The sequence below is a fragment of the Argopecten irradians genome, chromosome 9 (genome assembly GCF_041381155.1).
Source record: "Argopecten irradians isolate NY chromosome 9, Ai_NY, whole genome shotgun sequence".
Taxonomy (NCBI): Eukaryota; Metazoa; Mollusca; class Bivalvia; order Pectinida; family Pectinidae; genus Argopecten; species Argopecten irradians.
In genome coordinates this window covers 16,043,510-16,059,328 of record NC_091142.1, presented here as the reverse complement: position 1 = coordinate 16,059,328, position 15,819 = coordinate 16,043,510, and the positions used below count along the sequence as shown (strand labels likewise).

Sequence of the window (15,819 nt, the reverse complement as noted above, 5' to 3'; positions counted from 1 at the left end):
ATGTAACATACGCTCCCCAAAATGAATAAAATAGATAATATTTTATTAGATCCGGAAACAGTTGTTTAGCTTAACCTTTACTTAGAAACCCATAAACTTTTTCCGGTGTTTAATGTTCGTGAAACTTTTTTCAACAAAATAACACATATATAGGGATTAAATCTTAATTTCACGAAGATTCAGGAGAAATGCGCGTGGGCGTGGTAGGATTTGGACATTTAGGTAAGTAGTGATACCATTTTATCAGCTTGTCATGTGCTAGAATGCGCATCGTAAACGGTTACCTATATGGCTGCAGACAGACATGTCGTCGACAAGTGACATGTCCTGATGTCAGCTGGTCAGGGCAACTCCTAATTGCTATTCTAAGTCTAATATTCCATCAATTTATTTCGCAGGTAGTTCAGGATATCCCAATTGGTCCGGGCGAAGTCCTTATTTCTATGTCTTGGCAAGTCGTCACTCTGCAAGACTTGTGTACGAAGTGATCGGAGGTACTGGGTTCGAATTCCGCTCAGGATGGTCATTTTCTCTTCTCCTATCTATCTATATATCTATATATATATATGATATGATTCTCCTATTTCAAACTTAGCATGCACTAAATATACCCATAGTTGTAGTATAAGGCCTGGTCTTTTATACATGTCTTCGAAGTCGAAGACTTTGAAAAGAGAGGAAGATGTAATAAGTTAAATTCAGCTTCATTTTTAGTGTAGATCATTGGTATAGCTCAGTCAGTAGAGCAATCAGTTAGTATTCGGAGGTCCCTGGTTAAGCTCTCGGCTAGTATTCGGAGGTCCCAGGTTAAGCACTCGGCTATTATTCGGAGGTCCTGAGTTCAGCACTTGGCTAGAATTCAGAGATCCCGGTTTAGAATCACAATCTGGTTACTATCTTTCTGAAATCCCCTTCCTGAAAGTCCCCGTTCAATTTTCAAAATCGGAATGTTCAACATGATTGATGAAATTGTAGAGTCATAAAAAATATTAGCTTTATCATTAATACTACAGTTATCATCACCTTCAGAACAATTTGAATACATATATGAGATAAATAATAAGTTAATTTTCATATTAAAGATTGTATTATATACATTTTTCCCACCTTCATCCTACTTACAACGCAACATTTACATAACTACATGTATTTCACTGGGCCAGACAACAAAACAGCGAAATAGATCATCACTGTTAGCATAGACTATGCAGAGAATTTCCCATTTGTTTGGTGTTGTAACCTCATCCACAGGATCTTGACATTCTGTCAATAAAATACATGTATAGCATAAATAATACATAAAAAATACATTTACCCCTTTATACCGTACTATACCAGTATATAGTATAGTTGTGCAATAGGGGCTTCGGTGGCTGAGTGGTTAATACATGTATGTCTAGACATGCATATTACCACAAGCCCTCCACGTCTTATTCGTGAGTTCGAATCCTACGTTGGGCAGTTGACAGGTAATAATTAACTTACATTATATAATGATAATAAAAATACTGTAAGAGGTATTTCCATAATTCCAATTGTTCTGAAATCAGAACAATTTTTTTAAAAATCAACTTTTTGTGTCCCTATTTCCCTGATGCATATATTCACTGTTGCCATACTTGGAAGGTCTTAATCACTATGGTGTTTATTCCCGTTGAAAACAAGCGTTCTAACGCCCTTCGCGGGTTAAGTTCATTTTACGAATTTAAAGTCAGCAAAAGAAGCTTAACAATATCAAGAAACAATGCATTTTCAGCTCTAATATCGACATTGGTCGGGCACAGAACTCGATACCAGTTAATAAGAATTTCCAATTTAATAAGAACATTCCAGTGACGTCACTTTTAGTAGGAGTGAATGGAATGGCAATAAATTCCGGCAAACAGTGACGTCACAATTACCCGAATGACGTCACTTACATATTTCCCACGGTAGTAAAAAGGAGTATACACTCATTGGTTTAGTGGATACTCATTCGGTTTAGTGAATGCATCTTTTCTTGATCATCAAAGAAGCGTTTCGCTTTGAGCGAAATCATGTAAATAACAGGCAATTTGCTTTCGTTTTGAATACCATCTTCTGTATGTATAATGAAAAAGTTGCAGGATAAACAAAATACACAGTCACTATCTTACAATAAAAATTTTAATTTGGTGTCGTCAGGGAAAACCGAGATGACTTGGCAAAACATCCTCATCTCATCTCATCGCACAAACGATAGCAGCATCAATATTAATTATAGCAAAATAAAAATGTCCAACATTGGAAATATTGCAAGTACATTCATTATTTACATAAACCAGTAATTAGAATAATCATTTATTTTTTCTTGACTAAATAATTTGCAAATCCCATTCACCGCCTGCAAGGAGACGTCCTTGGCCTATCGCTGCCCACGATTCTCTCAATCGTGGTCTTATATTATGTAATTTTTCATGAACTTGTGTAAAACAAGCAGTCTCAACTGCTATTCCGAGACCGTAAAATGCAATCTTGGTCACCTCGGCCAAAACACAGGGGCACACAAATTATGACAGAAACGTTTACTAGTAATTTGATATGTATGCCATTTAAATGTATTGGAGACCTTTTGATATGCACGTGTTTATCATGACGTCAGCCCGTATTTTTTTTGGGAAAAATGAATCATACATATATGCCATAAAATTCAGTTAGCTTTTTTTTGTCATTATTTTGATACAATGTATGTGATATTTAAACGAGAACTCAAATGTAAGTATCGGTTAGCTTATAATATAATAATAATGATAAACACTTTATTTCACGAGTATTACATATTTAGTACATTATTAATCTTACATGGCCCTCATAACAATACAATATGCAGGTACTGACTGCTGGTTGGTGTTTTTTCTCCAGGTACTCTGGCTTTCCTCCACAAAAAAACCTGGCACATCCTTACATGGCCATGGGTGTTACATGTAATAGGACGTTAAACTAATAAAAAAGCAAAAAAGTCAGGTACATGTATAGTATATATAGGGGTATTTTCTTTTATATTTATATACATATTTACACTTACTATCTGTTATTGACAGAACATCTGCAGGCTCCTGTGCCTCATCTTAGGCCATCCATATCAATTTCATTAGGTTATTTGAAGGTAGTGGGCCCTTTAAAACAACAATAGCTGAATAAAGGTATACAGTAAAAACAGTAGAAAAGCTTTAGCAGAAAAGGTTTATGTGACAAAAAAGCAAGAATTATGGACTTTGAAATATAAAAATCTATACTCTTTATTTATTTTACATTGATTACATAACTAGTTATTTTAAAATATTTAAACTTAAATACAAATCACTTTTGGTCAGGATATAAGCATGAGAAAACCCATGTGAGCGGCCAGGTGACCCTGACATTTTCACATATATGTAAGGATTTAACCCTGTGTTAAATATTATATTGCAGACAGTTTCCATTTTTAAGATTATATCAATTATGTTGATGATATGTTATAATGTATGTTGGTTTTTTTTTCTTTTAAGGGCAATATTTAGTACAACAGATTGAGGAACATGCCTCTCTTGAGTTGGCTTTTGTTTGGAATAGGACTCCGTCAGCTTTAGATGGCATTCAGAAGGACTTAATTCTTGAAAATCTTTCAGATTTTGCAGACAGGTAGATACTTTTTGTTCAGAATTAAAGTATTTTTATAATCATGTGAAAGAACTCTAGCTGATACACATGTATTATTATCCCCCGCCCAACGAAGTTGGCGGGGGATATACAAATGGGTTCCGTCCGTCCGTCCGTCTGTCCGTCCGTCCGTACGAATGGTTTCTGGAGCCAGTTTCTAAAACCAGTAGAGATATTTCCACGAAACTTCATACACACATTGGTCTTATGGTCTAGTAGTGCCTTTTGCTATTTTTAGGTTTTAATTTTTTGCATTTTTTCCGTAACCATGGAAACACATTGCTGAAAATATCATATTTTTGTACCAGGTTTGTCCGAGCATAACTCTAAAACCAGAAGAGATATTTCCACGAAACTTCATAGACACATTGGTCTTATAGTCTAGTAGTGCCTTTTGCTATTTTAAGGTTTTCACTTTTTGTACTTTTTTCTGTAACCATGGAAACATTGCTGAAAATGGCAGATTTTTGTGTAAGAATCGTTTCCGGAGCACAACTCTAAAACCAGCAGAGATATTTCCATGAAACTTCATAGACATATTGTTCTTATGGTTTAGTAGTGCCTTTTACTATTTTTAGGTTTTCACTTTTTGTGCTTTTTTTCTGTAACCATAGAAACATTGCTGAAAATATCATATTTTTGTAGCAGGTTCATTTCCGGAGCATAACTCTAAAACCAGCACAGATATTTCCATGAAACTTCATAGACACATTCTTTTTATGGTCTAGTAGTACCTTTTGCTATTTTTTGGTTTTCATTTTTTGCACTTTTTCCGTTACCATGGAAACATTGCTGAAAATATCATGGTAAATGGTAAATGTTACTTTGCAAAACTCCACCCATCTTTGTGTATATAGTCTAATACAAATGTCAAGGCTGTATACCTGATTCAACAATTGCAGCCCCACTCTACTTGAGTTATACTCCATCTTTCTTTAGCTCAACTTCCTTTTTCCTGTTTTTTTTCATACACATGTCTCCACAATCAAACTTACTTCAGCTTTACTATCTCCATTGGCGGGGGATCTGAATGACTATGTCCTTGTTGACTCTAAATTTGACAGCGAGCAGCTGCTCAGTAGCACATGTACATGTGAGGGAGGGGTGTTTATAGGGATGTGGGAGCTTATTGGGTTGAATACAGTATGTATCAATATCACTACAAACGTGGTCTGCATTAAAACTAAATCAAAACTTCTATTTATTTAATGACATTAAATCTTTCTTCTGGCCAGCATGTAACATTATGAAGTAAGCTTCTGTTTAAAATAAGTTAATAAATAATCTGGTTTGTTAACTGTTAGATTAAATTATTTTACAGGTCTTATGCATGTGTCATGGAGTATCAAATTTGTGCAATAATACAAGTCTTTATAAAGGGAATGTATAAAAATAATTGTTCAGTGATTATTGTTTTGTTTTAGGAAGGCGGATTTGATTGTAGAAGTAGCTCACCCTAACATTACTAAGCAATGGGGAGCAACATTTCTGGGAGCTGCTGATTACATGGTAACACAAATCTTTATTTCTATAGTATCACATTTGTACATTATAAGCATGCAATCAGGGTGCTTCAAAAATTGAATGGATGATCACTTGAATGAAATTCAGACATTCATCATATTTCTGTGCAAAGGAATTAAGCCAAGTAACAAAATTTTAATGCTAAAGAAATTGTAAAATAAACATAAATAAATTATATGAAATGTGATGTAACCTGTTAGTTCTGGATTAGTTGTATGACATTTTCCTTCTTAATTATAATATTTTACACATCTAATCTGGAAACTTGTCTATAACAGGCTAGGTTATGGTCCTGATGGCAAGTTATGGTCCTGATGGCAAGTTATCGATATACTGTACATTGTATAGACCGTATATGATATATATTCTGCTGAATTGATTAATGAAATCTTAAACTGGTTTATTCTAAAAAACAGAATACTTGCTGTAGAACATAGAATCCTTTATGATATTTAATAAATTTAACCATTAGGAAATGTTTTATATCTTTCATTTCAGCATCACATCTTTTATCTGTACAATTTGATTTTATTTACAGGTGAGAGGAAAATATTGAAAATTGAATATACTTAACAGAAGTTGAATATACTTTCACAGAAGCAGCATGCACTGTATGTCATCAGCAATGCAATTGAGCTTAGTCGTGCAACATTAGCTGTTATATAGTTAACAGTGTTAATAATTCCAAGTACAGAGCATAAGATCTTCGGATGAGTAATTGGATATATCACTGTATTGGAGTACTGTAATAATAATAGATTTCATATTATAGATATAATACAGATTTCAATGTACATTAATTATGTACTTGTTGTTCATGACAGATTGGCTCGCCAACGGCACTAAGTGATGCAGCTTTGGAAACTGAACTGAGGAAGGCAGCAGTCAGTCATGGTCTTTACGTTCCCTCCGGAGCATTTTGGGGAGGAGAGGATATAAAGAAGATGGCTGACAGAGGAACATTACAGGTATCGATCATTTTAATTTTAAAGAATGTGGCCAACACAAAATATCATTTAAACACATTTAGGGCAAGATTACCCATTGGCATTTGACAAGCAAATAATGAGTAGCATTTCTGAATTTATAAAATGATATATTTTGGTAATACAGGCTAGTCTCAGCTAAATTCCATATTCCAATGTTAATAGTTATTTGGTCCCTTGAAGCACAGATAAATAGGGATATCTAAGCAGTTTTATTATTTTAGTGTTTTTTTTGTTTTTGATTTTTTTTCACCAGATATTTTGCGTTAAAATATGATTGTGTTAATTGTAGTAAATTTATTACACATGCATTAATTTGTAATTAAAAGTAAATGTTACACTAAAATTTAAAGAAAAGTATGATAATATATACATTTAAAAACATGGTTATAACAAACCTTGATCTGGGGACCATCAAAATCACATCTTTATAAGCATTAGAAGTTTTGTTATATACATATGTTAGATATCATATAGGAACCTTGACGTGGAATGAAAATTGCTACAAATGTACATTTATTTTATAACCATAAATTTGTTGTAAGCGTGTTCATTCAAAACATGTTTTACTGTATACAGCTTCAAGGATCTAAATGATTAAGTGAAGTGCAACAAAACAGTATTTTCAGGATAAGACTTAAAAGAAACAGCTTATGATTTCAGTCATATTCTTATATTTTCAGGCATTAAAAGTTTCTATGACAAAACACCCCACCTGTTTCAAACTTAATGGTGATTTGAAGACAAAGAATGATCAAGTGACCGACAAAAAAGTTGTCCTGTATGAAGGTATGTATTACTGTATATATATGATACCTGTGTTGGCTGCAGCTTAGACTGTGCTGCTTAATTTGGCTCAACATCCTATTTTTATCTACAACTTTGCATTTTCCACTTTATAATGACCGTTACAAAGTGCTATGCTTCCTCTGATAAGATTTTTAGCCATACATGGTTAAATCACTTTCCGTTGCCAAATAAATCTAGCATAACCCAGATTAATTAGTATAAGACTTAACAACTGAAAAGAAATGGGCATAAAGCAGACTAGTCTTCAGAATTAAACATTTCCTTTAGTTCTTCTACTGTTTTCTATAATCTTGTTCAAACAAATACCTGGATCAAAATAGTCTATTTAACCCTTTCACCACTGTAGTCTACAATGGACCCATCCAGATTAATGGATGGTAGAGTCTACTAAAGTTACATAGGGGTGAAAGAGTTATGTCTTTTCATGGATTGATGGCATGGAATGTAAGTTAGTAGTATGTTTATATAATACTGTTTGAACTTCTTGGTCTGGAACCTGCAGATATTTCTAGCCGATGTTCTTTACATCTGATGTATCTTTTATATTGGAAGAGAAATATCTGTTACATTCTCAACGAAAATAATACAAATTATATTTTCTAGGTAATGTTCGTGGGTTATGTCCCCTTGCTCCAAACAATGTCAACACGATGGCAGCAGCAGCAACAGCAGCGCACAACCTCGGGTTTGATAAAGTCACAGGCTGTCTGGTGTCTGATCCAAGGTACTCTATCAAGTATTGGGCGGTTTGTTAACAGAAATACATGTATATCCATGACATATTGTCATCGTGTTTTGTCCCATCAGTGGGTGCCGTCCGCCTTGCTTAGTGCATAAGCCTATTTCATAAAAAAACCCTGGGGAGAGGAGGCGGGGCTCTTGAGGGGGAACTTTGAAGAAATTTGGCTTTAAAATCCTACTTCTCCTTAATCCTTGAGTGGATTACAATCATTAAATGTTGTGAAATATCATTGGGCCTAGACAGTCATATTTGTCAGATATGTATCAGATAATTTTTGAAGGGATGGGTAATTGTACTTGCAGTTTTGAAAAGAGAGGTACAACTCTGGCTTTTGTAAAGACCCAAAACTTAACAAGATATATTTCAGAAAAAAAGATATGTAGTTATTGTATAAAGTAATCTATGACAAGCTAGCAATTATGCAAATATCTATCTGGAACAACAGCACAGTTGATGCAGACTCTTGAGCATGACTTGAATTCTTCTGATTTAAAATTTACAAATAATATTTATTTGATATTATTTCTGGTTGTAAGTGTCCTTAATAATAATTAAGATGTGTAATAGGAATATTTTTAGGGGTAATTGATACCTGTTCAAACTATTTTTAGGGGTAATTGTCAAATTTTAACAAGTGTTTTACTCCTGTACTTGTCTTAACCAGTAGTACTGGACTTGGCATTACAAACCCGGTGAGCAATACAGGCCCCCTTGGCCTCTTGTTCTTTGGGTACTTCGGCTTTCCTGTACCATTGAAATCCGGCACATCCTTAACTGACCCGGGCTGTGAATACGATTAGACATTATACTAATCGAAATCATATCATTGACAAATTCTACATAATATGCATTATGTTTTTGCAGTCTTACAGACTGGCACATAGTGGAGGTAGAGGTTTGGGGTCCTGGAAACATTGAGAACAACACAGCTTTCCATGTAAAAACTGTCCGACGGAATCCTGCCAACGTTGGTGCCGTAACAGGAAGTGCAACTTACGCTTCATTTCTCAGCAGCATGCTGGGTAAGACTTTTTTTCTCCATTGTTGTTTATTATAAACAATGTTTGATTTCTTTGCCTATATGTATATAAGTTAGGACAAACAGCTATGACAAAATATGGATGCTTGCACTTAATCTAAGATAGTATGAAGACAATTAGTTAACATGTACTAAATTTAGTTAAGACAAATTTATTTATGCTTTAATTCTAGTAATACGTTACTACATGTAGTACAGTTGATCAAGTAATTTAAAAAGAACTGAAAATAGGTTGCAAACATCTTTCAAAAGAAAAAGCAATTAACATCTATATCATTTTAATTTGAATAAATAAATTACTTTGTGAAGTTTTCTAAGATAAAACGTTACACCAATTATGCAAGCATTTAATATGTTTTAGTGTAAGATGAAAGATAAAAATTATGCAATATGTATCACTAATAAATAATGTTCATCATTTTTATCTCATCAACTTTGTAACCAATATACGGTATCTTCTATTAATAATTAATGATATTTATTTAGTTCTCACTGTAGACTCTTTTCACAATTTTTATTTTAATGTTATAACTATCAATACATCCTATATATACATGCCCATACACAATAATGAAGTCATGTACAAATGTATTGTTTAAATTGCATCTGAGCTTTTTATCATAGGCAATCTTTTGATGAAAATATGATATGGAACCTGTTGGTTGTATTGTAGGAGCCAAGGGTAAAGGACCAGGCGTACATCTGTGCTGATTTAAGTGAAAACCCTACGCGGATCTGACCAAGAAGTAAAATACACTGCATTGTTGAGAGTTTTATGTCAAAAAACCCTGCAGTTTATTCAATCAAGAGATCCAGTCAGGATTTACAGGAAATGTAAACTTTATCCCACGAATTGTTACTCAAACATTCCATTTTGATACATTAAGCAGCCCACATGTTGGCCATTTTGCAATACGTGTGGCCGTATGTTGCTATATATGTTGCCACATTTCAATTGCCACTTGTACTATGACATTTAACACAATGTAGATCTATTTCATGTATTTTGTAGGGAGCAAAGAAAAAGATAGGAATAGATAGAATCACTCCTTATAATACTGGCAAAATCTGTTGCTTTCCAATTAGTAGAATATATTTTATTGACAAAAAGATGTTTAATGTCAAAAGGCATCGCTTAACTTAATCCTCTATCTTTATAATGATATAGGGTATACACGGAATGGCTGTGTGTGAATATCTGAATATAATTATGGGACAGAAAAGACTGCTAGAATAAAATAATATTTGTTCTGTCCATATGAGGATTGACACTTGCTGATTTAAATGTACATATATGTGATGTGCTGTATCTAGAGGTATACATGAAATGGTTACTAGGGATATAATTATCATGGTAAATTTGTATTATGTATATTCATTTATGTTTTATATACATTTATACAATATTTGTATTATGTAGTCAGAACTAAATCAAAATAAGTACCGGGTATTATTTTTATTGGATGTATATTTACTCAAAATAGAAATTTGTATGTATACATTAAACATTCCAAATGTCATCCTCGATACTCCAGGGGTCCGATCACTTACGATCTCTACACCCCTGGACTATCTCATCGTAAAACTGGAGGCAACAGAACAGAACAAGTAATTTAGTCCTTTGATGTACTTCAAAAGAACCGTATAACGAACGGTACAATGTGGTTGACTATGTGGCTTTGAAGTTTGGCGTCGCTCTCTCTGTAGTCTTCAAAGGAAATTTTTGCTGGTCTGTGATTGGTCAAATATTTTCAGCTGAGCTGCCTTCAATTTCACTATGAGATAGTCCAGGGATGTAGAGATCGTAAGTGATCGGAACCCCTGGAGTATCGAGGATGTCCAAATGTGTGCAGGTTGTGAAATATATCAGTTTTGCCTTTTTTAGAATAGAGAACATGAACTGGGACTGTATGCATAATGGTAAGGTTGGAAGAGTAAACTTTATAGTTAATGAAATGAACACATGTATTTCAGTTTTATCCTACAACATTACATGCATGTTTATTGAATATTGCACATAAATGAATATTTCTTTCAGTTATAATTGATGGTACATTGATCATTTTGATACTCTTACTTTGATATTTTTAATACAATTACTATACTAGTCATGATCAAAAGCGCCATTTACTATATTTACTAGCATTTTATCCAATCTAATTAGAATTAGACTTGTAATTCCGCTCCCACTACGATACGTTACGTCAATACAAGATCTAACGATGCCCCGTTCGGGGTCACCTCAGCATGACCCCTGGTCTAGATTTGAATTCAAATGAAAAATGTTCGTTAGATCTTGTATTGAGCGTAACGTAGAGTATCGTAGTGGGAACGAAATAACAAGTCTAATTTTAATTAGATTGCATTTTATCAATACCAAACAATGAGATTTATAATAAATACATTTTAAAAATATGGCTATATAAAGCATTAGGGATTCTTCCAATTTTTTAGAAATTTGTTTAGGATTTGCATCAGTATTATAATTCATAATGCCTTATACTTTGTTGTCAATATTGGTGTATTGAATATTTATATATGTCTTTCATGAAGATAAATGAATGCATGTATTTTGTATTCTTCAATTAAAATTTCAATGTCGATGTTCCAATTGTTGATATATACCTATAATAAGGAAATTTTATATTTTTCATGCAACTTTATTTAATCAGAATATATTTCATCTCATTATTCTGTATTAAATATTGAATCAGACTAATCATTTGTGTTGTTAATTAGTATACACAGTGAAGGTAATTGAACTTTATCACGGTATAGCTGGATGTGTTTTCGCATATCACAATTTTAACAATTTGGACTAAAAAGCGAAAAATACTTTTTAGCGATTTGAAAATTTTTGTTTATGTTTCAGGATGGGCTATTGGGGTGCGTCATTATTTATTGATTTCTTTACTTTTCCTAGATCAAAAAGTTATGTGAACAATCAACTCTACGAAAATAACCGTCTTTATTATCTTAATTATCTTGGTACAATCAATACATAAACTAAACATGCTAAAGTGAAGTCTATCGGGAAATACATTCTAAAACGTGAACATTATGACGTCATCAATTTTGACATCAAGTAATAAATTATTATCACTGGCCAAATGTCTGTTCCATTTTATGGATAAATCATCGATGTTCTACTGTTTTCCCTGTTTAAAGGCCCACTACCTTACCGAAACGGCTTTTAATTTTTAAAATGGGAATGTAAAACAAGATCGATAATTTTGTAGAGTCTTAAAAATTATTTACTTACCGTTAATACAACATTTATCATCGCCTTCTGAACGATTTGATTACAATAAATAAAATGTTTATTTTCATAACGCGGGTCGTATTATGTTTCCCGCCGTCGTCCTAAATACCGCGCGGTACATGTAGTTGACTATCACTGCGCCAGACGGCAAATCAACGAATTGACTCTCCACTATTTTCATATATTACAGGAAATCTTGCATATGTTTGGTGTTGTAACCTTATTTTAGGTCATCGGTATGCATTTTCTGATGTTATTAATGTTTCTTAAGAAACCTTTATATTTTGCTCCGGAAAGGTAATGGGCCATTAACACAATATTTGCACTTATTATATTTTTTTTGAATACCATCAAGTTTAAGCAGGCATAACAGCGTATGAAACATTTCTGATTGTTAAAATAAAATATAAACTAATTAAGAACAACGTATGCAACTTACTGGAAGACCTTACCTTAACAAGGTTACATAGACATATCCATTGTCGAGTTCCATTGGTTACGATTTCTACACCCTAGAACTACAAGTATTGCAATTAGATGTTCAAAATGATTACACGCTTAAATATTGCATTAATATAAGCACATTTGATACCTTATTCTGCATTAATATAAACACATTTGATACCTTATTCTACAATTAATTTACAAAATTAATTATTTGGATTATGTTCGTCATTAATAAAATGATATAAAGATGCAACGTCATTATTCAACATATAAATTCAGAAAATACTACTAAAATGAATAAAACAATAACTAATTGATAATTGTATGTTAGCCACCCTTTACGTCTACTTTCAATTTAGCTAAATTTTCGGATCTATCCAAATTTGCGAAAATTAATACCTCGCGAAAAGTACAATTTAATCAAAATCATGGGTTTACATATTCCGAATTTTCATGTTACAGAGTTATCTGCACTTGCGGTAGATATTGATTGTGACGTCATGTGTTTGCGAGCGTAACGTCATACGTTTCGGAGAAAACGACGTGAATTGCGCTCACAAAATAATGACGCAACAATCGATACCTACCCGCAAGGGAGCTAATTCTGTAATATGCAAAGACGGAACTGTAGCCTGTAGTACATAGGAATAACGCTTTCAAAGGCTAGGATAATTCTCGAAAATAAAGGCCACGAAATAATAAATCGTAAACATGAACACCAACGAAATTTAACAACCACACGTATAGAGTGACCAACGAAAAATGCAACCGCCTCAATACTTATAGTTGAATATCTTTTATTGTGAACAATTGATTTTTTTTTCAAAAATGAACTGGCAGAAGAACTAGCTTCTGTGTAGCGTTTTTTCCTAAATTTTCCTTTACATGTAACTGCTTTGCTTACTAATAAATAATGCTGCATGGTTAATACCTGTTGATAATTTGTTAATTTCATATATGTAACATTTATGCACTATACTCTTTCGTCATCACGGACGGTAAATTAAAAAAAAAATGTAGGCTTTTTTCCATGTTTCGACAAAAAAGAAGATTTTGATGACAGAAACGCTATAAGAAGTGCTTATTTTTTTTCAAATCATTTACACGAGTTGTCTACCTTTGTATACCATTATCGTTTTAATATATACATCATCCACCATTGCAGATAGAACATCATAGATGTGCTAAAGTATATCATAGATAAGCAGATATACATTGTAGTAACATATTTCTGTGAATAATTCGTGGTTTGGTAATATGGACATTTTAGTACATAAAAAACGTGAAGTATTTCATAGAATATAATACGATATACATGTAGTATCAAACAGAAATATTTATGGAATAATTGATGATAGAGCATCTGACTAAATCTACCATAGTCTCTTTCTTAAATAATTCGGCATAATGATAACCGTAATAATGTCTGGAAAGATTGAAAATGACCTGTCATTAAACGATAAAGCAGTATCTAGCAAATGATATAGCTTATAACAAACTACTGAAACAATTCCTTGTCAAAGTAATGATTAAATTTTTCTTTGTTTTCATACTAAATTTGCAGATTTTTTTCCTTCATATTACACTATAATTAATTTTACTTGTTTTCATACAAAATCCGACTTTCTGATTGGCAGTCTCTTTTTTTCATACTACTTTGGAGAAAAAACCCGAGAATGGCGCGAAAATCCGACGTTATCAAGACGTCACCATAGAGACGTCGACGTTGCGTATTGATTTAGAAAAAAATAATCCATTGGAAATTCAATGGAATTGTTCGTTTAAACGTATCTAACGTTATCAAGTAGTCTGTAAAATTACTTATAAGTATTGATGTAACATTTTTTTTAACTTAATCGGGTTATGAAGTAAATTTTGTTTGCAAATTGTGTGCAGCGTATTCTCACAAAAGTTTGCAAACAAAATTTCTCTCATATCAATGCTTAAATGAAGACAAAATCCGAGAATGGCGCGAAAACTCAACGTTATTATGACGTCAAAATGGAGACGTCGACGTTGCGTATTAATTTATAAAACAAATAATCAATTGGAAAATCAATGGCATCGTACTCTGAAAAATCAATTATAAACTTTGTATTTGCAAAGTTTTGTGAGAATCCGCTTCGCGGATTCACACAGTTACAAACCATATGTCTTTCACACCCCGATGATGTTAAAAAAATAATGGGGACATCAATACTTAAATGAACAAAAAATTGCCAATAAAATAATTATTGGTAGACCTAGTCTGTTACATAATCATCCCGTAAAGGGAAAAATGACCTCGCCATTCGTATAGTTGAATGATATAATTGTGAAAGGATTTCATTCAAAATGAATTTGTAATTTTTTAAAAGAGATTGTTTATTTAAGCATTGAACGTCTTTCAGTTCGCAGTCATAGCCAATATGAATGCAAACTGGACTGAGGCAAATTCCATGAAACGCTAGCACTTCATGTTGAATTTGCATTCATTTTGGCAATGAATGCCAACTGAAAGACGTTCAATGCTGATATTTACATTTGGTTACAATTTTATGATGAAATCCCAATGCATTTTGCATCTATAATCAGAGTTATCTGCCCTTGCGGGTAGGTATTGATTGTGACGTCATGCGTTCGCTAGCGTAACGTCATACGTTTTAGAGAAATCGACGTGAATTGTGCTCACAGGGACCTGGCACGAAAATTTTTAACCAATAGTATACATACATATTCACAAAATAATAACGTTTCGATACCTATCCGCAAGGGGGGTAACTTTGTAATATGCAAAGACAGCCAACTGCGTTTGGTAAGGTTACATTATGCGACTGCAGTGAAAATGTAAATATAGTAGATTGAGTTATAAGAATTACTTGTCAGTTTTTCATGTTATTGATATATAACTGAAGTGTGACGAAATATTGAAAAATAAAAGGTTCAACTTTAAATTTGCTGACATACGAAGTGACCTTGAAAGGTGCATTCGATTATACAGACACGATTGATAACGGGATATAATGGTCTCATGTCTATGCCACGTCGGACATTTTATGATAGGTGATCAATAAGGTTTTATTTGTTCCATATGTACCTGGTTAATGACCAATCCTAGTCAGTCATTAGACCCCTCAAAAGTGACCGATAACACGTGTTATTAGTAACAAATTAATGACCATTGTCTCAACAACTTGATACATTGATCTATCAATATACATCCTTCGACATGAATCGTGTTGCTTTATCGAAGTACAGTATAAATCTTACGTTTGAAATCTTTTTTATTACATGTGGGACTCATACTCCACTGTATACATGAGCGCGTACAGTGATGAAATGAAAACTGGTTTTACAAGACTGCTTTTCCCTA

The 15,819-nt window shown here is 33.1% G+C and overlaps 1 protein-coding gene across 1 annotated transcript; it reads left to right on the top strand.

Annotated features, from left to right (window-relative positions):
- Window positions 1–67: 67 nt before the first annotated feature.
- LOC138331611 (aspartate dehydrogenase domain-containing protein-like) lies at window positions 68–11,361 on the top strand. The gene is made up of 8 exons (XM_069279327.1): window positions 68–222; window positions 3,507–3,639; window positions 5,082–5,166; window positions 6,006–6,149; window positions 6,851–6,956; window positions 7,581–7,701; window positions 8,584–8,741; window positions 9,432–11,361. Exons 1-8 carry the CDS (start codon window positions 189–191, stop codon window positions 9,467–9,469), a joined length of 819 nt encoding a protein of 272 aa, XP_069135428.1. The 5' UTR covers window positions 68–188; the 3' UTR covers window positions 9,470–11,361.
- Window positions 11,362–15,819: the final 4,458 nt, after the last annotated feature.

Excerpts from the sequence above, each read along its gene's own strand:
- LOC138331611 (XM_069279327.1), top strand. The coding sequence starts at position 189 with ATGCGCGTGGGCGTGGTAGGATTTGGACATTTAG. Across the intron at positions 5,167-6,005 it reads TGGGAGCTGCTGATTACATG|ATTGGCTCGCCAACGGCACT; the intron begins GTAACACAAATC and ends TGTTCATGACAG. Across the intron at positions 6,957-7,580 it reads AAAAGTTGTCCTGTATGAAG|GTAATGTTCGTGGGTTATGT; the intron begins GTATGTATTACT and ends TATATTTTCTAG.